The 27,968-nt window shown below is 37.4% G+C and overlaps 1 protein-coding gene across 2 annotated transcripts; it reads right to left on the bottom strand.

The window, feature by feature from the left end:
• Nucleotides 1–223: 223 nt before the first annotated feature.
• PCF11 (PCF11 cleavage and polyadenylation factor subunit) lies at nucleotides 224–27,389 on the bottom strand. Of its 2 annotated transcripts, none has more exons than XM_024763565.1 (16): nucleotides 26,929–27,389; nucleotides 23,094–23,219; nucleotides 20,968–21,156; nucleotides 20,404–20,598; nucleotides 18,101–19,218; nucleotides 17,512–17,692; nucleotides 16,921–17,404; nucleotides 14,808–16,372; nucleotides 12,827–12,926; nucleotides 7,380–7,499; nucleotides 6,769–6,874; nucleotides 4,419–4,602; nucleotides 3,741–3,896; nucleotides 3,253–3,345; nucleotides 2,647–2,682; nucleotides 224–1,081 (listed from the first exon to the last, which is right to left on the bottom strand). In XM_024763565.1, the coding sequence occupies exons 1-16, from the start codon at nucleotides 27,118–27,120 to the stop codon at nucleotides 866–868; spliced, it is 5,061 nt and encodes a 1,686-aa protein (XP_024619333.1). In that variant the 5' UTR covers nucleotides 27,121–27,389; the 3' UTR covers nucleotides 224–865. The 2 variants fall into 2 exon arrangements, with proteins under 2 accessions (XP_024619333.1, XP_024619334.1); XM_024763566.1 differs by having other exon boundaries at nucleotides 17,314–17,404.
• Nucleotides 27,390–27,968: the final 579 nt, after the last annotated feature.

Genomic DNA, 27,968 nt, shown 5'->3' with positions numbered 1-27,968 from the left:
TCATGGCATCCATCTAATTCAGTCAAAACCAACAAAGGAAAAAAGGTTAAACCATGTTTCAAATTAACATTCTTACAGATCCCCCTGTAACTTAAAATAGAAATATGTTCATCTGCATTAAGTTATTTGACAAATTTGAAAAATGTCCTTTAAAAAAAATCACCTTTAGTACTTAAATATATTTGTTAATCATTTGATGGCATCAGTGTCCAAGTTCAAGAATAAAAGTTGCTTCATTAGATACTTTTCAAAAATGGATATCTGGATGGTTCTCTATAGCTGGAGATATATATATATGCAATTATGTCCTATTCCATTTAAAAAATTTTTTCAAATCTGGCTTTTCAATTTGAGAAAAGTCCTGCAGTGCTCTCACAACCCCCTTTTGAAGGATAAAACTAACTCAGACTTTGCTTCTTTAATCATGGGAAGCTGCTGGAAAAAAATCTTATGTTGAAATTGCTGTTTAATTCCATTTTCACCCAATAAAAAGTACAGAAACACTGTCTTTATTTGATGGTGTGCATAAATATTACACTCCATGGATAGCAAAAATATTTTTTTATTTATAATTTACAGTTTCACAAGTGAAAATCGTACATTTTTACACATACAATTTCATTTTGTTAAATTTGCACACATCTACAGAACTTTCACACAACAAGCACCTGAAACTGTGCAGGCAGTAGGAAATGCAAATACTAAAATGTATTTATTAACCAAATGATAGCTGAAGGCCCTGCCTCAGCTAGACAATTTATATAGATATGTCTGTATATACATAAAAAATTCTTCACCTTCTAGATTTCAACAGCAGCTTTTTTTTTTTCTTAAAAAAAAGAAAAACATACCTTTCTCATTTTACTTAAACTGACTCGACTGTGTCATTTTCTGTTTTAATTTCAGTGGCTGTTGCTATGCTTTCCTCTGTACAAGCTGGTGGAGTATCAATCCGTTCTTCCTTAACTTTGGGACTTTCACAGGGTTCCTGCAATTCGTTTTTAACAATGTTCAACATAATGTTCAAGGGATTTTCAACTGGTGTCTTGCTGGGAGATGGTGTACAATCAAATGAAGATGTCTACAAAATGAAAAACCCTTTAAGTACTGATTAAAGTTCACAAATATCACATTAAGTGACACTTAGTTTTATAAGACCCTTGTATGGGCAAAGAAACAAATATATACCAAACACAACTGAAAACCCTGCTTTCCCACAAAACATGCCATAAAGGCAGCCAATTAATAAAATGTATAGAGGGACTTCCCTGGTGGCGCAGTGGTTAAGACTCCGCACTCCCAATGCAGGGGGCCTGGGTTCGATCCCTGGTCAGGGAACTAGATCCCACACGCATGCCGCAACTAAGAGTCCACATGCCACAACTAAGGAGCCAGCGAGCCGCAACTAAGGAGCCTGCTGGTTCAATGAAGGAGCACACATGCTGCAACGAAGGAGACCGCCTGCTGCAACTAAGACCTAGCACAACCAACTAAATAAAATAAATATAAATAAATAAAATGTATATTGAGCATTTGATATGTGCTCAGCAATGAGCTATGGTAAGAAGAGCAGTAATATAACGACAAAAGAAGCTGATTCAATGATTAGACACGTTTCTATATTTAAATCCCAATATAACCCCCTACATATATCCTGGGATTTGTTGCTCCTAATTTCAAATACCCTAAGGATTTTTTTTTCTTTTTTCCAGTACGCGGGCCTCTCACTGTTGTGGCCTCTCCCGTTGTGGAGCACAGGTTGATTAGACACGTTTCTATATTTAAATCCCAATATAACCCCCTACATATATCCTGGGATTTGTTGCTCCTAATTTCAAATACCCTAAGGATTTTTTTTTCTTTTTTCCAGTACGCGGGCCTCTCACTGTTGTGGCCTCTCCCGTTGCGGAGCACAGGCTCTGGACATGCAGGCTCGGCGGGCATGGCTCACGGGCCCAGCCACTCTACAGCATGTGGGATCTTCCAGGACCGGGGCACGAACCCATATCCCCTGCATCGGCAGGCGGACTCTCAACCACTGCGCCACCAGGGAAGCCCTACCCTAAGGATTTTTTAAAAATCCCTCAAAACCATCAAAACACCCTACAAACTCTAATCTTTTGATGACCTAAGTATATCTTCCAAACTGCCCCTTGAACTTGTGAAACAAATATTTGACAGTTAAGATGTTCCACTGTTTGGTTTTAAAAAAAAATGGTCACTCTACAAATATGAAAATTTGAATTTCCAAGGTCAAGAGACTGATTTTTTTTTGTATTTCATGTATGATAATTTAAAAATTATTCCTATATTACATGGCCGAGTGGAGTAAGCAGTAAATGCTACCCGTAACTTATAGAAAATTATTCCCATCATGAACCTTCTCATTCTCTAGGCCTAGTACTCTAGTAGAAGACATCAAGATTCAAATGAAGAGAATGCAAGGAATGATACAAAAATTTCAAAATTTAAATCAGACCCTATCAATCTAGCACCAATATTTTGTGAACAACCTAAATGCTACATCAAAACTAAGACAGCTCAACACATCAAGATTAAAATAAAAATATTGCCCAGATGCAAAAAAAACTGAAAATAAAATTTATCAATGTAAAGGAGAACAAACAGTAACCAAAAAGAACTTACATTTTGATAATCTTCATAACATGACGGATGATAAATCTGAAGCAAAAACAAAAAAGTAAGTAAGTATTCACATGCATATTCATTTGTAATGGACTATTCTGGTATGATTTTCTTTTAAAATTTAAATCAGAGATAAACTATCTTTGGAAAGGCAACAAAAAATCATTTGGTCACAAAAACGGATAAAAACAAAATTTTCATCCTGATTTCCCTTAAAACTTCCTTTATATATTTAAGTAGATAACATGGTATGTTAAGACAGAAACAGTTCTGATGATGAAATATAAATTCAGAAGACAGAAAGACAGAAAGGCAGAAAGAAGACTAACTAGACTCAGAAGATCTAGTCCTGGATTCATCATTAACTAGTTACGCAACCTTTTTTATAAAATGAGTACAGGACCAGATGATTGCTAAAATGCCTTCCAACTCACACACTCTGACTCTCTAAAGTCCAATACCTTAGAAATACCACTTCTATTAAAAACCAAAATAAAAATGCAATTAACACTTTTCTTTCAAAGTAGTGAGCTACCCCTATAAAAACTTTTTTTAAAAAATCTTAATACTTCCTTTTAAAGTACTTCATAAAGAGCTGAAAATTACCTTTCCATCTACTCTAATAGCATTTTTTAAATGCCACTCCTCCTCTTCTTCATCCCAGTACTGTTCAAATTGTTCTTGACAAATTTCACAACTCTAAAATAGAACCATATAAAAATGAAGTTTACATAACAGAACACAATGCCATTAAGTAAAAATACAGAAACATTTTGTTAAGTGGAGAAAGGAATTTAAGAGTTTTCTGAAAATTTAAACAATGTTCAAATATATAATACAAAGTAAGATCTAAGGATTTCGCATTCTTCCATGCAAAAATAATTAACATTTCACAGCTCTTGGTCACAGATAAATATGTAGTAACTACAGTGGTTATGAAACCCGAAGCCAGATAACAAGAATAACATTGACAAGTAAAGCTTACAAGAAGTCTCAAAATCATTAAAAGAGGGATGTAAATAAAGTTATAATTATTTACTTAAAGGAAGTGAAAGGCATGACCAGAGGTATAAAATTGAACATTGTTCTTTTACCTCAACTGCTCCTGCTGGTCCAGCAGGTACACTTTGGAACTCCTTTTCTTTAGCAGCCTCCTGAGTTTTGAGCACAACTTCTTCGTGCACCTTTTCAAAAAACTGGCTCTTTGCACGTTCTTCCAGATCAGCTATTTCCTCAAATTCTATCCAGTCCTTAAAAAGAGTTAATTTAAAAAGAGTATATTCATTTGTTTCTAGACTCTTACTGAACACCTTCAATACAATGCCATTTAAATGTAAGAGTACTTTCTTCTACAATATGCTTTAATATTGATTTAGAATTATACCATCTTTTTGAGCCCCATAACTAATAGACAACATAAAGCAACTAATGAACAATTAAGATCTTAACGTTTACATTCCTTTAACTCTAGAATTACAACTACTAATGTAAATAAGATAAATTTCATGCACAATTTTTTACCAAAAAAAATCAGTTATAGAACCCTGGAATTTTAGAACTAGAAGAAACCTGTGTTCTACTCTTAATTTCAACAAAAAACAAATACATACTCTTCACATTTTTTTAAATTAAAAAAAACTTTTATATTCTAAGGGTCAAATTTTACTCAAAAAATTCACTAGTTAGTGCTCAGCAGTTACCTAAACTAATATACTTTTGAATGATATAATTTAAAGGCTAAAAGATAGTTCAGAGGCACATGAATTACTTACTGTTAAACTGTAGTACCAACGTCTATGAGTGACTTTTCTGCTTACATCTTTTTCAGTTCTATTTTGTCGATAATGCCAGTCCAAGTGATCTGCATATACATCTGTCTGTGATGTTGTAAACCTCATTCCACAAGAGTAACACTGAATACCAGTATACAGTCGATTTATAACACTATCATAACGTCTGTTTTGAAAAATACAGAAATAATCTTTAGTTCTGATACTGTGGCTGACTTAATGGCCTTAAAAAAAAGGCAATTATAAGTACTTCAGTTTTCCATATTTTGATAATGGTGAAGCCATTATTATGTAACAAAATAATGTTTCAGCCAACAGCTGGCTGAAAGAATTAATATCCAAAGATCAATAATATTCTCTAGTAATGTGTCAGTGACTCTCTTTACCTTAACTTTGGTTAATTTTGGAACATGGTGTCTACCCTCTTATCAGTAGGCCTGGCCCAGTTACTTATTTCCTTCTAGCTAATAATGGAATGATCATCTGCTAACTAATAAGGCAATAGTTGGCCTGTTCTTAGAGTAATGTCAATATCAGGGTGGATATGGCAGAACAATTAGATTTCACCTCTCCAGATCTTCGCGGTTTTTTTTTTTTTCAGCAGGTGAAACAATTTTATTTCACAGTTGTCTTTAAAACCACAAAGACAATATGTTCTTCATATAAAAACGTCAGTTCAGATCTTCACGGTTTTAAATAACTAAACTGTCCCACCCTGATGTAAAGAATACTGAAAGAGGTACAGAAGAAATAATAATAGTATGGGTAACTAAAAAGAAAAAGTAGAAGACTAGTGGGAAACTGAAGTCAGCAATAATCAGTTTTTTAAAATTCTGGGCTCCTTATCTGGAAAGAAATAGGTATGCAGAATAACTAAGTGAACAAACAGGGCAGTTATTAACTCCAGAAATTTTTTTTAAATAGTAGAATAAAGCAAAGCACAGTACATAGTACTTTGTATACCAGAAAACAAAATATTTAGAGTCATAATATTAATACTGAATAAAAATTTAATGATAAATGGCTTTATAACTATATGGAGGAGAGTTGGGAGGACAGTAAAAGAGGTACCTAAATCTTCACTTTCAGGAAGTCAATAAATTGTCTAAATGGGATAAATCAAGAAATGTAATAAATCAGAAAACTGTATTTTTTGTGGCCGCTCCCGTTGCGGAGCACAGGCTCCGGACGCACAGGCTCAGTGGCCACGGCTCACAGGCCTAGCCGCTCTGCGGCATGTGGGATCCTCCCGGACCAGGGCACGAACCCATGTACCCTGCATCATTAGGCGGACTCTCAACCACTGTGCCACCAGGGAAGCCCAGAAAACTATGTATCTTTTAAGAAATAAAAAAGTAAATGCCAAGAACCATAGATAAAAGAGTTAAGAAATGGTTGCCTTCAGGTAAAAAGTAGTACTAGGAAAAAGGCATGCCATCTTTTATTATAAGCTTTTACTTTAAGACTTTCATTATAAAGTTTTAACTATGTGAAAAGTATCACTTTGAAAAACATTGTCTTTAAAAGGGTGAAACCCGTATAGCACAGGAGACTACACTCAGTGTTTTATAATAAAAGAATCTGAAAAAGTGTATATTGATATTCTTATATATATATATATATAAAACAATCACTTTGCTGTACACCTGAAACTAACACATTGTAAATAAATTATGCTTCAATTAAAAAAAAAAAGATGAAACCCATTAGCTGTTCTATTATTTTTTAAAATACTCATAACAATATAATGGATCCATAAAGCAACTGTAAATGTTTTTTATATAATATAGGCAATAAAAATTTATGAAAATATATGCACCAAATGTTAACACTGGTTATCAGTAAAGTGGAAATTGTAGGTAATTTTATTTTCTTGATTTTATTCATTTGCATTTTCTATAAAATGAAAAAAATTTTTATTTCTTAAATACTAGACTACAAAAACCTCATTTTCTTAACTTCAAAGGCATGAGAATATCAATACAGAAAAAACAGTGATGATTAAGGGAAAATAGAGATAAAAAGGAAAACATGAGTGATTACTAATACCTAATCCTTAAACTCCCTAAACTTGCTATACTAAACAGAGATAATAAAAAACAGAAATTTGGGGGTAGACTTTTGGCCTAAATACGTGGGCAGCAAACATATTTGAAATGAAGATAATAGGCTTCCTTAAGTTTATGTTATGTATATTTTACCACATTAAAAAAGGGAAAACAGGCTTCCTAAATTTTAAAAACAGTGAGGGGTAAGACGAATAGCACTAGTGATAATATCCACTGTTATTAAAGTCACCGTCCCTTTTACCTTAGAAAATTAGATTACATACTGTTTCAATTCTTCAATTGTAAAATTGGTAAGATCTGGAACGTCTTGATCTTCATTTTGATCTTCTTCCTCCTCAGCAGGGGGCTGAGCAGCAACTTCATTTACTTCTTCAATTGAAAAGAAACACAACAAATATCTCAAAACCAGTGTCCATGTATTCTTTATAGGGGAACGCTATAGTGTTAGAAGCATATGGAGAGCCCCATCTTGCCTATTCAGTGCTCCTGATCTTAGGTTTTACTGGCAAGGAACCTAATACAATTCTTTATTTTGATAAGTGATATTAGGTCTGGTCTCTTAAAAGTCAATCTTCATGAAATTCATCAATATTCTAATTATTTAATTATAAATAAGCTAAAATAATACAGAATAACTAGAAAAAGTCTGCACATGGTGTTTGCAGGAATGTTAGTTAACTGAAACAATGTCAACTATAAGGCTAACAGTTCCTTGTTAGAAAAATTTTTTTTTATTTCATTATAAACGAGTTATATAAGTATACCTAAGAATTCAACATTGTAAGAAATTTTAGCATAGAACACATCATTGTATATCATACATCTTTATAACTTAATAAAGCTTTGTGTAGATGAATTACAGAACCATACTTACGTGTTGTAGCTGAATCAGGCTGGGACAATTTGAGAATTCCTGTTTTTAGCAGTTTTGAAAACAATTCATTTACATCCACCTGACTGAGATGATTATCAGGATATCCCTTAGGAAGGACACCTTTAAAAAAATAACACTCTTAAAATAAAAGTAGAACTTAAAGATGCAAATTATACTAAGGATTTTTAAAGTTTTCTTCAAGATATCCTATCAACATTAAACTTAATAAAATCTTGTTAAGATCAGTGTAATTACCAAAAGCTCCCAAAAGTGAACTTTGCATTTACGTCAGCAAATCATGACCTCTTAAAAATATATTCTAAGACGAATACTGAAACCCACTAATACTTTATACAGGCATACGTGTTACCTTAAAAAACCAGTATTACCCACTGTTGCCCAATTAAATCCATGCCAAAGAAAAGCAGAATACTGAGGGCAGAGAGCTTCATGCTCCCTTCTATGCAATGCAGCACCACACCTCTAGGTCCAACTTTTCACCCTTCCAATTCTCTATTCTTCACCTAACCATATTGGCAAAGGTCGTTTTGCATAGATGAAGTAGGCTACCATCTCTCAGCACAGGTTTCTAGGGGAAAAAAATACCCAGAGCCTAAATGGAAGTACTCCTGCCCAGCCCCCCAGTTCCCCCACCTTCCCATAACTACCCAAGGGAACTAATGCAGGGAGATGAGCCATGTGGCTCAGAATATACCTGCCCCTCTGACCCTTGCTCAATTACTGCCCTTGCAAAGCAGTTCAGGCTGTTGCTGAAAAGGTGTCAGGCTTACTAAAGCTTCAAAAATCTGAATAAATGAAACAAGGATAACAATCTTTTCCTTAAGCTCACTGGTGAGGAATCAATCCAATTCCATATTTTGCTAAGCACTAATTTAAAAATTACAATTCTTTAACTCAACTATAAAAAAAGAATTTTAATATATTTGTATGTCACTACTATGCATCTTATTTACCACACCTCTAGAAAAAAGTTCTGAATCACTAAAAATTCCTCTTAATGGCAGAAACTCAATTTGCATCCACAATACAATACATAATCTCTGCCCTTAACCACTGCATACTCTTTACACTTAGCACAGTGCCTTGTATACAACAGGCTAATTAATGTCTGTTGAAATGAAATGTCTGACTACATGAATGAATAAATCAACCTCAACGATCAATTACAACAGCCACTTCACACAACAGTTTAACATTTACCTTTCATTAGAATTAGCTATTTATATGTCTAAGAATCATAACTAGCTAATCACATGTCTTCCAGCAGTCAAGTTTAGTGATCAAGAGCATGAACTATGGAACCAGACTCCTGGGATTCTAACTAGAAATTCCACTTTCTAGTTGTGTGACATGATCAAGTTACTTATCTGTGTCTGTTCCCTTTACCTGTAAAAGGGTAATAATAATTGTTCCTACCTAAGGTTGTTATGAGGATTAAATGAATTAATATTTGTAAAGCACTGAGGTGTTTGGCAGTATATATAATATTTGTTTAAAGAAAAACAGTCAAAGTGAAATAAGACAGAGAAAGACAAATACTGTACGATATCACTTAGACGTGGAATCTAAAAAATACAACAAACTAGCGAATATTACAAAAAAGAGGTAGACACACAAAGAACAAGAACATACTAGTGGTTACCAGTGGGAAGAGGGAAGAAGGTAGGAACAATATAAATATAGGGGTAAGGGATTAAGAGGTACAAACTATTAGGTATAAAATAAACTCAACGATATACTGTATAACACAGAGAATATAGTCAATATTTTATAGTAACTATAAACCAAACAAAAGCTTTAAAAATTGTGAATCACTGTATTGTACACCTATAACATATAATTTTAAAAAAACCACACAGAAGAAAAAAAATTTTTTAAAGCCTCCTAGAGTAATGGAAATAAAAACAAAAATAAACAAATGGGACCTAATGAAACTTAAAAGCTTTTGTACAGCAAAGGAAACCATAAACAAGACAAAAAGACAACCCTCAGAATGGGAGAAAATATTTGCAAACAAAGCAACTGACAAAGGATTAACCTCCAAAATACAGAAGCAGCTCATACAGCTCAGTATCAAAAAACAAACAACCCAATCCAAAAATGGGTGGAAGACCTAAATAGACATTTATCCAAAGAAGATATACAGATTGCCAACAAACTCATGAAAAGATGCTCAACATCACTAATCATTAGAGAAGCGCAAATCAAAATCACAATGAGGTATCACCTCACACCAGTCAGAATAGCCATCACCAAAAAAATCTACAAACAATAAATGCTGGAGAGGGTGTGGAGAAAAGGGAACCTTCCTGCACTGCTGTTGGGAATGTAAATTGATATAGCCAGTATGGAGGTTCCTTAAAAAACTAAAAATAGAACTACCATATGACCCAGCAATCCCACTACTGGGCACATACCCTGAGAAAACCATAATTCAAAGAGACATGTACCACAGTGTTCATTGCAGCACTATTTACAATAGCCAGGACATGGAAGCAACCTAAATGTCCGTCGACAGATGAATGGATAAACAAGATGTGGCACATATATACAATGGAATATTACTCAGCCATAAAAAGGAACAAAATTGAGTTATTTGTAACGAGATGGATGGACTTAGAACCTGTCATACAGAGTGAAGTAAGTCAAAAAGAGAAAAATAAATACCATATGCTAACGCACATAGATGGAATCTAAAAGAACAGTACTGATGAACCTAGTGGCAGGGCAGGAATGAAGACACAGACGTAGAGAATGGACTTGAAGACACAGGGTGGGAAGGGGAAGCTGGGACGAAGTGAGAGAGTAGCAGTGACATATATACACTACCAAGTGTAAAATGGCTGGCTAGTGGGAAGCTGCTGCATAGCACAGGGAGATCAGCTTGATGCGTTGTGAAGACCTAGAGGGGTGAGATAGGGAGGGTGGGAGGGAGGCTCAAGAGGGAGGGGATATGTGGATATACACATACATATAGCTGATGGACTTTGTTGTACAGCAGAAACTAACACATCATTGCAAAGCAATTATACTCCAATAAAGATTTAAAAAATAAACAAACAATACTCTGAGCTGCATGAAACAAAAAAAAAAGCTTAGGACACTTCCAGATTTTATTTGATTTTCTGTGCATTTAGAAACAGGAATAAGAGGTGATTCTCAGAACAGGTTTGGAATTTCATAATCAGGTACCCAATGATGGTGTCTAACTTATCAACCTAGTGAACAGCTGTTTAATGTTTATTTTACTGTTTTTATTTATTTGGCTGTGCCAGCTCTTAGATGGAGCATGCAGGATCTAGTTCCCTGACCAGGGATCAAAGCTGGGCCCCCTGCATTGGGAGCACAGAGTCTTAACCACTGGACCAGTAGGGAAGTCTGAACAACTATTTAGAGAAAAAAAAAAAAAAAAAGTCCATAGATCCTGCTACACTATAAAGCCCTTAGAAGGATAAACCTTATTAAAGTCATCCTAGCACAATGCCTAGAATACAGCAAGTGATCACTGTTTGGATGAATAAATGAACTTGAGTATATTTACTACTAGGAAAAGAGTGTTTTTACTTTAAATTTTGAGAAAAAACCTTACAGAAGCCAAATATTGAACACTAAATACTTTTCATATCTCTTTAAGTGAAACTTGAAGAAGGAAGGCATATCTAACATCTCATTCAATAACCTCCAACCCAGGAAATAAGATGTGACTTCCTCTGTGACACTGCTATGCCTTGTATACATAAGCACCTCAAGGTTGTAAAAGCAAAAGAAAACATGCAGGTTTTGTATATTATCTCATACAAAAAAGAGCAAAATTTGCAGTTGCTGCACGCTATCTCAAGCTACCAACTCCAATACAACAAATCCTCTACTCTACAAGAAAAACTGAGCTCTAAAGGAAAATACACCAATATAGCACTTCACAAGTTACATGGTACTTTTGCATATACGATCTCATTTGATTCTCTGGGAAAAGAAAAAATTCCCCGGCAAATCCTGACTTTTATCATATGCTATCTGCAGAGGAAAAATATCCCAGAAAGGATATTTGCTTATACTCCACCTACCTGTAAAGTAGCAGAGTGGAGATTCTAACCCTGGTCTTCTGAATTTAGACCCCAAATATTCAGTACTTTCCTTCCCTTTTCATTATAGTGAAAACAAAAAATAAGAATACTAATCCTAACTGTCAAGCTAGCAATTAAAAACAAAACGCTTTCAAATTAATTGAGTGAGCTTCCTGTGATGACACAGTTTAATACTTAATGCATAAACTAGAGCTTGCTTGGCTAGGACTTCCCTAGTTACTTCAGAACTTTTGGAAAACTCTCCAAATTTGTAAACTTAATAGAGCCATGCTACAGCATGTTTCTGAAGATGGCTGTTTTAATGATTCAGAAATAAAGCAAGTACCACTACAATTTGGTTGAGTTAGCTCTCAATATATTGACTTTCCAGTAATTTTAATTTATATACTTCTCATTTTTCACATATTAAAACTAAAACTTTTTTTTTTTTTGCCTGCACCACATGGCTTGAGGGATCTTAGTTCCCCAACCAGGGATTGAACCCGGGCCCTTCAGCAGTGAAAGTATGCAGTCCTAACCACTGGACCACAAGGGAATTCCTTAAAACTTTTTTTTTTTTTTTGCAGTATGCAGGCCTCTCACTGTTGTGGCCTCTCCCGTTGCAGAGCACAGGCTCCGGACGCGCAGGCTCAGCGGCCATGGCTCACGGGCCCAGCCGCTCCGCAGCGTGTGGGATCTTCCCGGACCAGGGCACGAACGTGTGTCCCCTGCATCGGCAGGCAGACTCTCAACCGCTGCACCACCAGGGAAACCCCCTAAATCTTATTTTTAAAGCCCTCGTATCTACTATTGTTATTGTATCCATAACAATATCATTAAGCCTCACCCTATAGATGCTTATCATGGGCATCTAGCTAGGAAATCCTTTTAACATGTTGTGTACAATTATTACTTGAGTGCCCATAAAGACATATGAATGAATCAGCTTACAATGTGATGTCTGCAGTATTCACTTCATGTTTATTGGATCATCACACACACACAAAACAAAAATTCAAAGTATCAAGTAATTGATATTTCTGAGGTTTGTCATTGACTTCATTTTACCTAAACACAAATGTCACATTCCTACCCCACTCTCTAGCTTCCACCTACTAGGTCTCCTTCCCTCTTTTTTGTGGTCTACAAGTCCTGGCTAACCACCTCTAGTTGTAAAGGGGATTAGTGTGAATATACATCAACAATGTAAACAAACTCAGAAAGAAAACACAACATTCCAGTCAGATTAAATTTCTCTAAATTGCATATGCCCTCTCAAAAGTGTCATTTTCTAAAACTGACAAGGTAGCTACTCAAACAATAATTGTCTTTCGAAAAACACAAAGTTCAGAAATTACATACCTGAAGGATTCTGAACAAATGCTCCAGGATTTTGTGGATGAACTGGCAAAAATTGTTGTCCTTGGCCAAATGCTACTGGCTGAGCAACACCAGGCAGAACCTTTAAGAGAAATCTCGGTTTTAAGAACATCTTTTCTATATTTTTAAGTAAAACTTTTAACATTCAAATTACGTTAATATATTCACAGATATCATGAGGCCTGTTTACGATAATGAAGATTTACAAGTGTAAATTACAAGATTTACAAGTGTAACCTGACTAGGCTTTCTATAAAAAGGAATAAGACCTTCCCTTATATTTTTCACAGAATTATAAAAAATTGATAATGGATGTGAAGGTTCTTTGAAAAGTTTAAGATACCATGCAAACATAAGGTAGCCAAAAACTAGCTGTGTGACCTTACACAAATCACTTTACCTTGCCAGTGTTTTCTCCTATCTTACAAATAGAAATCTGACATCCAGCGATGTGATCTATACACAATCATAATAGCCAGTAAACAGCAAAGCTGAGGCCAGAACTCACTCACTGACCTAACTCCTTTACACAGATGTCAAAAGCCTGCTTTAATTAACAATCTGAAAACTCCTTTATCATCATTCTGTTAGCCATCAAACTGAGTTACAAAGTGGACTGTAAAAGATTTTAAAGGAATGTTAAAAAATAAAAGTCATGAACCAAGTACTGTACAGGCATACAATTATTGTATTTGTAGTCAAGAATGAGGTAGGACTTCTACATATTGCTACTACGTAAACAAATGCCCATTTATAAGCCTTGTTCAGTATCCTGTGTGAACCTTCAGTGGTATGTATACGTAATAAAAACCCCATCAATTCTTTATAATGTAGGAACAAGACTAACTCAAGTCCCATTCTAGAGTATCTTGTCAATTAAGAGTATCATTTCTCTTAAAAACATACAATAGAGTATAAGTCTAACTAAGGAGGCCAGTTGTTTTCCCAAACCACTGGATATGGACAGAAGGCTGCTTTCTATAAATAATGTTTCTAACATGCTTCTAAAACCTTTCTTCTTGTTTTACACTTTCTTCCATGCAATGTTACTGGCATAATAAATCTGTCCTAGTAAGAAAGTGTCACTACCTGGAAAAAAGTAAATTTAGCCCAGGAGAATTTCAGCAGGCAAGCAAAAGTAATCATTAATATCAACTGAATTAACCACAAATTATAAGCATATTGCTTTAACACTATTTCAATAAGCATTTTAAAATGTATGCAGAACAAGTTAACATCAAACAACTGCAGTTGACTGGAATGACGGAAAGGTGGTGAAAAGTAGGAAGAGAGGAAGAAAAAGAATTACAGACTGTAAAAGCATGAGCAATTTGATTTTCTTGTTTGTTTGTTAACTCAGGCTAAGGAACTTCTATATCAAAGAACAGTCTATAAAATCAGCTCTATGATTACTATAAAGCTCATCAAGGCTCAAAAGTTGTACAATGTAGCAGAGGTCTATGAAACACACACAACTGTATTATACTTTAATACCTTAGAAACCAAAAACAAAACAAAACAAAAAAACCATAATGAGGAGGCTATGCATATGTGAAGGCAAGGGGTATATGGGAAATCCCTATACCTCATAGCTCAATTTTGCTGTGAGCCTTAACTACTCTAAAAAAGTCTATTAAAAAAGAAAAGATTTGTGGGGGGGCGGGGGGGACTGAGATTGAGAGGGTGCTCTAGATCCTGAAAGAACTAAGATCAATTTTGGATTTAAACTGCAAATTTCAGCCCCAGAAGACTCTCATCTCACTTTCCTAGCAAGTGGGGTTTTGAAGTACATTAAAAACTGCCCCCCCCCAAAAAAACTTATTAAAAATAATTAAATTTTAAAAAATCCTTTCCAACCTATAGAATAAACTATATCCTGAAAACCTTCCTCAAACACTAGAAACATTAAAAATGGTTCATATCTGCATACAATATACTTTTAGAATAACTGTAACAGACTTACCTGCTGAGATGCCTGAATATTTCCTACTGTTATTGGAGCAGGTAAATTGCCAAAGTTTCCAAACTGAGAGCTCTGAAGATTCTTCTCATCAAAATAGTGTCCAGAAGCTCTGTTAAGGGGATTCGAGAAACTCTGGTTTCCAGGGCCATGTGGTCCATTAAAATTTGGTCCTTGAGGTGAATCAAATATTTGTTCATGTCTTTGGAACTGCAGTCCTTGGGATGGGGCATTAAAAGCATTGCCAGGTGGATCATTATATGGGCCACTCTGATTGAAAGATACCGATTCAAGCCTTTGTGAAGGATGATTGTCAAATCGTGTGCCTTGAAGACCAAGAGGAATATCAAACCTTGATGCTTGCTGGTGTTGTGGACCATCAAATCTTTGAGGTACACCATCAAATCTTGGTTGAACCTGCTGTCCAGGTGGTCCATCAAATCTCTGCGGGCCTGGCTGACCAGTTCTTTCAAATCTAGGACCTGGCTGACCATGTAATCCATCAAATCTTGGCAAGAGTGATGGCTGACCTGGTTGCCCATCAAACCTTAAAGCATGACAACTTTCAAATCTTGGACCACCTTGACCCAGAGGTCCTTCGATTCTCAGGCCGCCTCCTGGTACAGAAGGACCCTCAAACCTCATTCCACCTCCTTGTTGGACTAAAGGTCCTTCAAACCTGATCCCAACCCCTGGCTGACCGTGTGGACCCTCAAACCTAACGTTCCCACCAAGTTGATTATGTTGTCCTTCAAATCTCATACCAGCTACTGACTGACCATGGGGGCCCTCAAATCTCATCCCAACTCCCTGCTGTAGCAATGGGCCCTCAAATCTGATCCCACCTGATGGCTGACCATGAGGTCCATCAAACCTAATTGCAGCCCCTGATGGACCATGACCTCCCTCAAATCTAAGTCCACCTACAGGCTGACCTCGGGGATTATCAAATCTAAGTCCACCCACAGGCTGACCATGAGGTCCCTCAAACCTCAGACCACCCACAGGTTGACCCCGGTGTCCCTCAAACCTGAGACTACCCACAGGCTGGGACCCTGGTCCTTCAAATCGCAAACCACCTGCAGATCCCTCAAACCGCAGACCGGGGGAACCTTCAAACCGAAAACCACCTCCTCCTGCTTGACCAATTGGCCCCTCAAACCGCAGAGGTGTCCCTACTGGTCCCGGAGGACCTTCAAATCTCAAAGGACACCCACCTCCTAACTGGCCTTGTGGTCCTTCAAATCTCAAAGGGCCACCTCCCCCCATTTGTCCTGGTGACCCATCAAACCGAAGAGAACCTGGCGTAGGAGGTCCATCAATTCTAGGGCTTAACTTATTAGGTCCTTCAAAAATCATCTTGGTTGGGCCATCTCTCGCTACTGATGGCCTGCTAGGTCCATCGTATAATGGTCTATCTTCAGCTAAAGCCGTGAGTCGCTGATTTGTATCAAGGCCGGCGAATCTTGATGCTGGGCTATCTACAAATGGTTTATCTGAATCTTCATATCTAGGTCGCTTAAGTGGAAAACGATCATTGAATGGTGATCTCTGCTCTTCTCGTACACCTTTTAAAAAGAAAAAAAAATTATTTTCCCTGAATCTGATAATTTATATCAAATTATCCTAAAATCTTCTTCATATATTCTTGTAAATGTTTATTCAAAAACATCCGTAACTATCTCACTTTATGAGAGGGGAGGGAAAAAGACAGCAACAGGCAGCAGGTAAGAGAATGCCCTCTAGAGTCAGATACACCTGGGTAAAATAAAATACCCATTCAGTCAATTTACTAATTATTTGACTTTGAGAGCAACTTATTTAACCTCTCCAGTCTTGTTTCCTATCTGTAAAATGGGGATAATATATATTTCATTAGGTCATTGTGAGGATTAAATCAGATTACATATATAAAGAACCTAGTAAAGTACCTAATACACGGTTGGCCTTATAAATATCAGCTCCCTTCCCTTCCCTTTGAGGGAAAAACCGAAACAAAACAAACAACGACAAAACAGAAGTCTGAACAGTCACAAAAATCCATCCCCACTTAGCTTGTTCATTTTCCCTTCACTGCTGTGATTCAATAGGCATAATCTGATTTAACTTTTTCTACCTTTAGCAGAGACTTGCTCGTCATGTCTTCTCCGGCCCTCATGGGGTGAAAGATTCTCAGCATAAGTACGACTCCCAGATATAGGAGAAAGACGTCTTGCTCTTTCACTAAATTGTTCTTTTCTGTCAAACTGTGCTCCACTATTCCTACTTGCATGTTTACTTTTGGATGGCTCACATTCTATTCCAGACAACAAGGCATCAGTCAAAGGGTAGTCAAAAATATCAGGATCTAAGAGATCAAGTCTTGGAAATGAATGCTGAACCTGTGTCCTTTTCAGTTTTGCTTTATGTTCATAGTAGGTTAATTCAGCATCAGTTAAGAGAGGTTTCTTTTTTAATCCACCTTTATTTTCTTCTGTAGGACTATCCCGTACATTGCATCTATGTTTACCTTCTTGATACTGAAATAGCTGTCGAATTTGATGCACAACAACAAGGAAGTCCTCCTGTGTAATTTCACCAGATGCTAAACGTTCACTCGTCTGCATAGGGGTGATAAAAGGAAATCAATATTTTAAATATAAAAAGTACTTACAAAAAACTTATAGACAAAAGGAGAATAATGACTACATGGGAACACAGTAGTTACCTTTTGAAGTAATTCTCTTTTGCTTGCAAGAGTTAACTCTTTAGGAATCTGAAGATTGGCATCTACGCTTAATCGATGCTGCTGTTTTGGAGCTCGAGGTGACAAGATTCCTTTAGTGCTTGACCAGCTCTCCCTATGCCTTAGATGAGGAGCTTTGCTATGTTCATCACCCTGTTGTAAACTGAAACCATAAAAGCAATTATGTTACTTCATAAAAAATTTTTAAATACTCAGGACCATATTTTAAGATCCTTAATAGGATCTGGCTAAAATGAATATATGTAACCATAAAAGTTAATTTAAAGATTAAGAGCACAAGATTTGAAGTCAGGAAAATCAGGTATGAATTCTGATTCTTGCATGTCCTGGATGTGCCACCTTAGGCAGATTAGTTAACCTTTCTAAACTTCAGTTTCCTTATACGTAAAACAGCAATAATAACGGTACTTAACCCACAGGGTTTTAAGAATTAAACAGGGGAAAAAAGTACTAATTATAGCACCCAATAAACATTATCCAATTTTTAAATCAACACTGTATTTTTAAATGTACACATTATTCTACTCAGTTAAAAAAGTTAACAACCTACCTTTTATTTTCTTCCCAACCAGATTTCCATCTTTTGGTAGACTTGGAACTTTGCCAATTTTCTACATTTTCCTTTGGTTCAGTGCCTGACTTGGTGGAATGCTGATTTGCAGTTTCTTGTGGTCGTTCCTCTTCAGTCTTTTTTATTCGCCTTGGATCTCGAACATCCTGTTTAGTACTTCTCTTCGCATTTCTTTCTTCCCTGGAAGGTGGTGTAAACTCTTCCATATGTGACTGCTTAACTCCTGACTGGCGAATCTTCCCAGCTTTGGGTGTTGAGGTTGGAGACATACTCCTTTGCCTTCGTTTGGGTGACCGCCTATCTCTTCTCTTGGGAGAATGTATAATCGGTGACCGGGACTTGGGTGATCGTGATCTTGATCGCTTTCTAGTACTCGATCTCCCTGGTTTTGTCCCCTGTTTTTCTGATTCTTCCGTTATGGTATCCTGTTTTTGTACAATGCCATTTATGATTTTATTTCTACTTCCCACCAGTCTGTGTTCAGATGATTTCACGTGCTCATCTTTATCCTTTTTTTCTGCAGTTTTCCTCTTCTCTTTTAGATCATCATCTTTGCTATCAGTCTTATCCTGAAGATGTCTTTTTAATCTTGGATCTCTCTTGCTCATATCAGACACCCTTGCACTTTCAGATTCTTGACTTTTCAAGTCTTTTGTGTGGGATAATTTGTTTTTCAAAGGTGATGGTGATTTAGATTTAGATTTGGATTTAGAATCTAATTGGTCAAGTTCTTTCTTGGTTATTTTTTCACCTGATTTACTTTTTTCTTGCTTGGATGAATTTAGTTTTTCAGAGGGTACAGTTTTACTTGTCTTAATATCAGACTGGCTCAATGTGTTCATTAGGAATTCCTTCCTGTGACTCTGATCTTTTCCATGAGAAGAATGTTGACTCAACCTATTAAGGCGGGGATCCCGGTTAGTTCCTTTCATATCCTGAATTTGTAAGGATGGACCTGGACGACTTTTCTCAGGTTGCACAGGAACCTGATGGGGAGATTTAACTGCCATAGGGGGAATTTGTGAAACATGTAATTTGGATTGTGCAGTTCCAGGACCTAAGTTGGATGTCTCCTGCTGAACACTAAGAGAAACTGCCTGAAATACAAGATAAACGTTCATGTTACAACTGTAAAACATTGATTATTTGTCAAGAAACTGAAAACTAAGGAATATAATGCTTCATTCAATAAATCCATTTATTCAATACCGTATTTATAGTGTATACTTCTAGTATTTAAGTGGATATTAAAATGAAAGGAAAAAGTTCATATACAATATTTATGTGGCCTGTTATTTCTTACTAATCCTCTACTTTGGGGTTTTATAATTTCTAGGAAGAATGAAAAAAAAAAAACCCTCCCTCTTCCTAATTATTCAGAATCCTGGGCCACACTGATATTAAGAAACTACTAAATAAATCACTGCACTCCAGCTGCACAAGCATCCAAGTGTTTCCGGGTAAATTCTAAATCATAAAATTTAGCTCCTCTCAAAGTGGCACTGATAATGCACTTAAAAATTCTGCCTACCTGTACTCCCTTACTCTCAAATAAGGTCAAGTGCTAAGTAATTAAGTAAAATAGCTTAATATAACGTTATTCATACACAGAAATACATAATCTTCCTGGCCTCCTTAATTTTGTGATGGCTGTTTTTTTGGTAGCCTTCTAAGGAAACTGCTAAGGATTTCTGCTCATGAAACATAAGCTCATAAAATATTAAAGACTAGGCAAAAACATCTGCCACAACACAACTACCATCTTGGAACTGACACTACGTCCACATAATTTTTTTTTTTTTTGCGGTACGCGGGCCTCTCACTGTTGTGGCCTCTCCTGCTGCGGAGCACAGGCTCCGGACGTGCAGGCTCAGCAGCCATGGCTCACAGGCTCAGCCGCTCCGCGGCATGTGGGATCTTCCTAGACCGGGGCACGAACCCGTGTCCCCTGCATCGGCAGGTGGACTCTCAACCACTGCACCACGAGGGAAGCCCCCACATGATATAATTTTTAACAAAACTAAGGGGCTATCTTATAAGACAGCACTCTAATAAAAAGTATTTGAAAGAAAATAGTGCAGTCTATATTAAAAGTGACTTTTACAAAAAGGATATACAAATTTGGTCTAATAAATACACCATAATTTGCAAAATAAGTAAAAGTGGAAAAATTACACTATTAATAAAAGTAACATGTTAATAAAATTCAAATACAAAATAATTCCATATCCATCAGAAAACAGGTTTAAAAATACTCAAAATGCCAAATCTCCTCTACTTACCAGTTGTGCCTTAGCTTGCTCTAGCTCAAGCTCCAGCTTTTTCTGCTGAAGTTCTAACAACTGCTTTTGTTTTGCCAGTAACTGCTGCCTTATTAGTTGCTCTTGGGTAAGATTCTTTTGTATATCCGGAACAATTGGAGGAGTGGAGATGCTAGGGGAACTGACCACTGTGCCAGGTGTTGAAGACTCTTCGGGCTATAAGACAAAATAATTTGTTTACAAAAAAAAAATCACAGCTAAAAAGGAAGCAGCTAAGGGGGGAGCTAAAAATTATCAGCTTCTCTCTTAATAAACCCTATCCATAATCTTAAATGGCCAATCATGTTTAAAAGCACACAGAAAATTTTCAGGAATTTAAAAGCAAAATAAATATGTAAAACCTAAACAAGGAGAACATTTACTTTAAATGTACTGTGAACCTGAAGGTGGAAATTTTTTTCTTTTTTAAATTAAACTGATTCAGCACAGGGTATTCTTGTTACTTTTATCTGGCAGGAAATTTCAGAGAAGTCAAAATTTGACAGTTAAAAATATTAGTTATATACCATTCATGTTAGAACTTACCGATTTATTTAAAAATTTAGGATTCACATGGATGCTAGATGTATTCACATTGGGGGGCAGAGGTTTAATAGGCCAAGCAGGATCTAACGAATTGACTCTGACATCCAGGGCATAAAGTTTCTTCAAAGGGAATATTTCATCCCAGGTGGAACGTAATTTAAATAAACTTTTTCTAGTATTTTCATCCACCTAGAACAACAGAACAATTCTATGGCTTGTTAAGTTACTATAGGATGTTTTATATATTAAGCATAATGCTACATAAATCTCTGTTCTACTTCACATATAGCACACATACTACTAATTCGTAAACATATACAACAGTAATCACTTATTAAAAGTACATTTGTTTGCAGATGTAAAGTGAATAAAGAAATTTCTGTCAAAAAAAATTAGAAAAATTAAAGTCATTATCACCTAGCCTTCATGAAAGCAAACAATTAGACAAGTCTGAATTTTTAGAAGTACAAAATGTTCCCAAATATTAAGGCTTGACACAGTATTCCTACTGTTACTTTCACTCTGGACAAAAATATAAAACAACTAGAAAATAGTTTATCTGATGACTTAAATTTTTTAAGTTATTTACATTTAGTACAAAGTAAAACAAAACTAATCTCCTGCAATACAATATGGCTGGTACCTATGAATAAGCTTATTTGTGGTGTAGAAGGCACCTGAATAATTGAAATGCACAAAATCTTACCTACTGATGAGCTTTAGTTTTATATCTTATCTGCTCATGCTTGTGATGGGCATAGTAACAACAATAATACTTTTTAAATTAGCCATCAGAGAAACCTAGCACTTGAGAAAACTGAGCTAGAGTTCTAACTTTAGAATAATAAAGCCTTGACTATATTCCAGTCTTTAGATAGTATTTACTACAAACAAGGTCATTTTCATCACCTTCAGTGTTAAGGCCCAGTAAGAGTCAGTAAACATTTTCTACCAAACACCCAAATGAATTTGAACACACTGAAACTGAAACCAAGCAATTGGTTTAGTGCCCCAATTTCTATAATGCAAAGTTGACTTCTCCTTAGACTAGAGTCTCAGGTAAGCAGTATTTAGCAAAAGTCTACAATACACTATTAACAATCTCCATAATACAGTTTGAAATACAGCTTTCCAAATTTCTTCTGCATATACTTACTTAGCAGTATTTCTTTTCTCTAAGAACTTAAAGGGAAAAAAATTACTCAAGTAGCCACTACACATTTTCTGTTCTAACAAACAAGTAAAATCTGATAGTTCTTTCAAAATAATCCCAATTCTCCAAGCCTGACAACTGTTAAGATTTCTCGAGACACAACAGGCGCATCTACTAAAATATAAGAACCACCAATTTTTTGTTAGGAAACAATCTTTAAACCCAAATATCTTATAAATGCCCCTTTTCTCAGTGTGAAAGATGAAGCCTGACAGGAAAGAGAATTACTTCAGCAAATCCTTTGTCTTCCTCAATACTGTATTAACCAAACTACCAGATACAATGTTATGAAAGGAATTTACAATCTCTAGGTATAGAAACTAACAAGCCTTTCTTCTAAACACTAAGAGGGGCCAGAGGTGGGGAAGAAGTACTTCCAAAATAACCTAAAGCAATTCACTGATCCACCATTCACACATACCTAGAACATTCACACAAAATATACTTGAACAAGGTTAACAAGAGGAAACATTTCCAGAAAAAAAAAAAAAAAAAAAAAATCAAAAGTTCCAGGCATCCATCACAGGTTGACACACACTAGAATTATGCTTTTTCTTTTTCTTTTTTTTAAGACAGAAATAGTCAACATCCTAAAACCAGAAACCTAAACAATGAAATTTGAAGTACTCTTGATAGTTTCAGATCTTTTTGCCCGTATTCTAGTGATGAAACAGATCTTCAAGTGAACAAAGTCAATCAAAAACATGAACTTCTAAAAGCAAACACATCTATTTTTGAATGGATAATGTAAAACACCTAGAACCCACTTTAAATACGAAACACTAACTTTAGCATGTTAAATGCCCAAAAGAATAAAACATTTCACCACCCAAGAAAACCCAACACAAAGGCAAGTATTTATTTAATCAGGAACATGTTTTAAAAATTCAAATGTTTCTAAATGTATATATACCTTTTCAAACACACAAATAAATGTTGCAACTAGATTTTTAGTAAAGGCAGTGAGATACTCTCTTCCAACATTTTTCACGATAGAATCCATAAGGTACATAACAGGAAGCTTCTCTGAGGAGGGAGCCTGAAGTAATAAAAAGAAACTGAGAAGTTTAGTACAATGAATTGCCAACAAAGAACTACTTTTAAAAGTGAGCGTTTAACGTACAATACAGACCTCAATATTTTGTTGATATTAAACACTTTTGAATCAATATTAACCTTTATGAAATTTAAGTGTTCAAGGTCTCACCTCTTACAATGATCTTTAGTTGAGCATACAAAATAAGCTCAGAATTACTGGAAAGAAAAAAGTCTCTAGTACCCTCATTTAACACTCAATAGAATTTCAGGTTCGTATAGTTAAAAAAAAAAAAACTGTGTTTTAAGTGACAAAAAAAGGGGGAGGATATTTTCTGTAATCCAAGTGTAAGCTTTGTGACCCACATTAACTTATGATGATGCACCTAGACTCAATGAAACAAAGTTTTCAGACTTCTGGCAGAAACCCTAATTTCCATAGGCATATTTTATATGTTAACGTCTATAAACCTTTTGTTACCTGTAAAATCATTAGGATTACTTCTCTATAATCCAATGAACAAAAGAAATTAAGTACACTTCACATATGAAGTTAATGGCAAAAAAACACTTTTAAACTTGCACATGAACATGCAGGAAAGTGCAAGTTGTTACTGATACAAGGAAAACTGGATGGAGCAGCCGCTGAGTCATGTAAATCAGGTTGAACTTGACTCTGGAAACCAGGATTTGTCCTCAAGATTTTCTTCAGAGCACAGACTCTCCGTCGAAATATTTTTCCTCTGACACGCACAAACCAGGAGTTCTAAATTTGTGCAGGGCCAGTGTGATGATGCCGATACAGGTGGCCCTTTCCAAAGCAAAGAAATGTTGCCCCAGCTCAACTGTAAAGCCTACCCATCACTGGCTTTTAGAAGGCACAGCAAGTTTCCAGAAAGCATCAGCAGGTTCACAGACTTGTTGAGGAGCATTAAGACACACCACATAAACTAAGTGTTAACTCCCACTCCACAGGAGTACCCACGATTTAAAAACAAAAACAAAAATTATCCCCATTTACCCTTCCCACGTGTATAGGAATCTTAACCCTGAACAACACTTACCCACAGCTACCTGTAGCCAGGGTAAGCTCACAGTTCTGCAGTACACAATGCCACCATTATTTCACAAAACCAATTGCCCATACAAGTGTGTGGAAGTGCTCTTGCTTCTGATAACAACCAAAGTTGACTAAGGAAACCTTTGAATAACTTTGTATGGAAGTTTTCTTTTACAGTACTAATAAAAGGGTTTCACAAGGCTATTGCATGTGGGTAAACTATTAAGTACCAACACATCAACTGCTTTATTGCTGTGTCTTTATCTTACCATGTCATGTTTTATACCATTTTAGTCATTGTTGTACTTATGAAGATAAACAGGCTCTCTTTAAAACCAAAATCTGTTCAGTAGGCTAACTTTTTATTGTACAAGTGAATTCTTATATGTAATATTTTTTTGCTACTACTGCCTCATGGAAGGAGTCAAGTAAGTGTGAATCCTTAAGTTTAGTAATGCTGAAACGCTAGAGGATAAGGACACAAACATTCACCTCCAGAAACACAAAACCAAGCCAGTTTGCTACCAAATGACAGAAAATCCCTCCCCTCACCCTCAACCCCAACCCCATTAAATTATTTCCCCAAAGTGACTGTTACATCTTTTCCTCAATCTGGCTTTACAAAAATAACCAGGAAACGTGTGCCAAAAAAATTTCAGCTGTCTTTCATCAGCAAATAGTCCATCTATTTTCACCACTCTGTGTAGCCACACACAAATACAAATTTTAATGTGGTCACTATATTCAGCATTTAGTTTTCACTTCTGAAAGTCTTCTGGATCCATTAAAAACCAGCAAGAAAATGGTTCTTTGAGTGACAACCTGAGCTGCTAAATATTAGGCTCTGTGGAATATTAGTAACCCCAAAAATACTAGGTAGAATTTTTAAAAATCAATGTTATTTTTTTAAAAACGCAAGTGCATTTGTTTTTTTTTTTTTAAAGGCATTTAATGTTAAGCCTTCGACAAGGCAAAACTAAGTTTTCATGTCCAACATGTTTGTTGTATCAATAAAAAGGATGTTGAGTATGAGGAATGCTTCCTTTTAAAATCTCATACTTTAAAAAAAGAACAATAGCTGTTTCACACAGACATTCACAGGAAAAGGTGAATAAGGACTTGTATTTTAGCTGTCAGACTGAGCATGACAAACTTGTTGGGCCCTAAAGAGAAAAAAAAAAACCTTACTTTTTGTCCTCTTTAAGGTATGAAAGGACCACCTGAAACCGTGTATCTTGTGAACAGATTTACCCAAAAGAGTGGATGGAACCTAAAGAAGAATGAACCCAAGTCACTTAAAGACTTTTGTTTAAAACACACAACCACGTAGATAAAAATAAGTCTTGGAAACAAATTCTACACCTTACAAAGGTAAATAAAAAAGACAAATACATATTTTATATGTTTTATTCACAAATTTTATAATACCAGTCACACATTTCAAAACCATTTATTAAAGTCAGACCACTCAGTTTTACACTAGACAGAAAGCGCCTCTAAACAATATATTGGTGGTTGTTGTTAAAGTGGCCTTTTAAAAGGGGTTCACTCTGCTAAAAGGAGGCTCATCCTGATCATTTCAATCACTAACAACTAGAAAAAAACTAAACCATAAGTACAAGCTTCAAAAATAACTTAAAACGTAGTACTGGGAAGCTATTAAAACTCATTACGATAACTAAGTTTAACAGTAACTTTACTTAAATGACAAATCGCTCCCACATGAATCCACAGAAGAGGAGGACTACAGGGAAATATAGGGTGGCAGAGGACCACTGCTGTCAAGGGGTGAAGCAAAGCACGTCTTCACTTTCAGGGAAGGAAGGGAAGAAAAAAAGAGAAAAGGAAGAGGAGGAGGAACTGAACTTTTCAAAAGAAAACTACAAGTACTTGTTACCCAGTGGGCCAGTTCTCCACCTACAGGTTGGATAAGATCTCCTCCCCACCCCCTCCAACCCCACCCTCAACCCCAATTTCCCGTATCTGGGGGCAAATGAGACCCTCCGATAGGAGAATACAAATTATATCTAGCCGCCCCCACCCCAAAATGGGGCTGACGGGTGTGAGCAGCTGCCTGGCTGGCAGGGAATGGATTCTCCTCTCTTCCCTTTCGCATCATGTGCTTTTCAGGCGCCATGTTGGGCTCCTAACAGGCGGCTGCTCCACTCGGGGCCAAGGCCCTATTCCCACCCCCCAACAGCTCGCTCCCAGGTCCCCCTTCACCTCCTTCCAACCCACAGAGCACAGTTACCCAAAAGAGTTCGGGGCGGGGGGACGGGGGGAGAACCACTCCCCACCATCCCAGGGGGTTCAAATGGTTTTAACTCTTACTTCCCCACACAACGAACTGCCTTTAATTCTCCCCCTCCCCGAAGGGCTCTATTCAAAGCGTGTGCGTCGGGATACACGATGCAGTGGCCTAAATAGGGAGCTGGTAAGCGGAAGTAGGACTCCACCCTTTATCCTCCCCACTCCCTCCCCCCAAGAGAGGCCCACGCTCGAAGCCTGGGCCAGAGACCGAGCCTGAGTTGGAGGGGGAGGGTTGGAGAGGAGGAACACCGTCCCCCTTTGGATAGAAGCGAGACCTGGGATGAGGCTGACACTAAAATCAGGGAGTATTAGAAGAATAGGAGGCTGCGGGGTGTATAAAAACCTTGGCGGTTTGGGCCTCGATGAGAGAGACGATCTCCTTGGCGAAGGGCAGGTTCTCCTCGGCTAGAATGGTCAGCATATTGATGTGCGGTTTGCTATTGAAGGTCAGGTCTTCGAGTGATGACTGATAATCCCGACAGGCGTCCTCCCGGGCCCCCGCAGTACCGGCCTCGGCCGGCGTCTGCTCTGACATTGCGCCGCGGCCCCCCTCCGAGGTCCGCCGCAGCTGAAGCTGAAGCCGCTCTCGATACCCCGCCTCCCTTCCGACTCCTCTTCCTCTCCCCGGGTCTCGCGGCTCCGGCTTCACCACATGCTGACCGCGGAGGGGGGTTGGGGGACGACACGGGGGGAACCTCGGGTGTGAAACGCCGCCGTCTCACGGGTGATCTCCGTCCACTTCCAGCCGCCACAGACTCTTCTTTCTCCACAGACACAAAATGGCGGCGGCTCCAGCTCCGAAAATGTCTGTGCTCCCAACCGCTGCGTCGTGCGAAATGAGCTAGGGGAGGGGAATTGTGCGGTAAAGGGGCGGGGCCGTTTCTGAAAGTCCTGGCTCCACCTTCTTCTCCGGATTCTACCCGGGCTTTCGCAACACCTACTGCTCAGAAGTGGGGTGGAAAAGACGGCCCCTCTCATTGGCCGATTCATAAAGCACCGGCCTGTCATTTGTTACCATAACAACCCGTTCAGGGAGGCCAATAGGCCTGGGGAAGGCTGTTCCCGAGGCCCAACCCAACCAGTATAAGGGGAAAGCTCAGTCGTCCCCTCTTCTACCCTCTCTCTGCGACGCCCTAGCCGCCAAGCCGCTCCGTCAATCATCATCCCTTCAGCCTGCTGGGCCGCCGCCACGGGGGTGGGGGCTGAGCCGAGCGGAGGCTTTCGACCCGACCCGCCCCCCACGTCGCCACTCGCGACTCAGGTGCTTTCGAAAGCCTGGGCGGGTCCAGCTGCTGCGGCCGACTGTCCTTCCCGGAACTGAGGCCCGAAGGGAGGCGCCGGGTTCACCCGGAACCTCGGGAAGGACCCCTAGAGTTGGCTTCA

Source organism: Neophocaena asiaeorientalis, unplaced genomic scaffold, assembly GCF_003031525.2.
Source record: "Neophocaena asiaeorientalis asiaeorientalis breed wild unplaced genomic scaffold, Neophocaena_asiaeorientalis_V1.1 scaffold23, whole genome shotgun sequence".
Taxonomy (NCBI): domain Eukaryota; kingdom Metazoa; phylum Chordata; class Mammalia; order Artiodactyla; family Phocoenidae; genus Neophocaena; species Neophocaena asiaeorientalis.
Note: the sequence above shows the minus strand (reverse complement) of the source record. Positions and strands in the feature narration are given on the sequence as shown.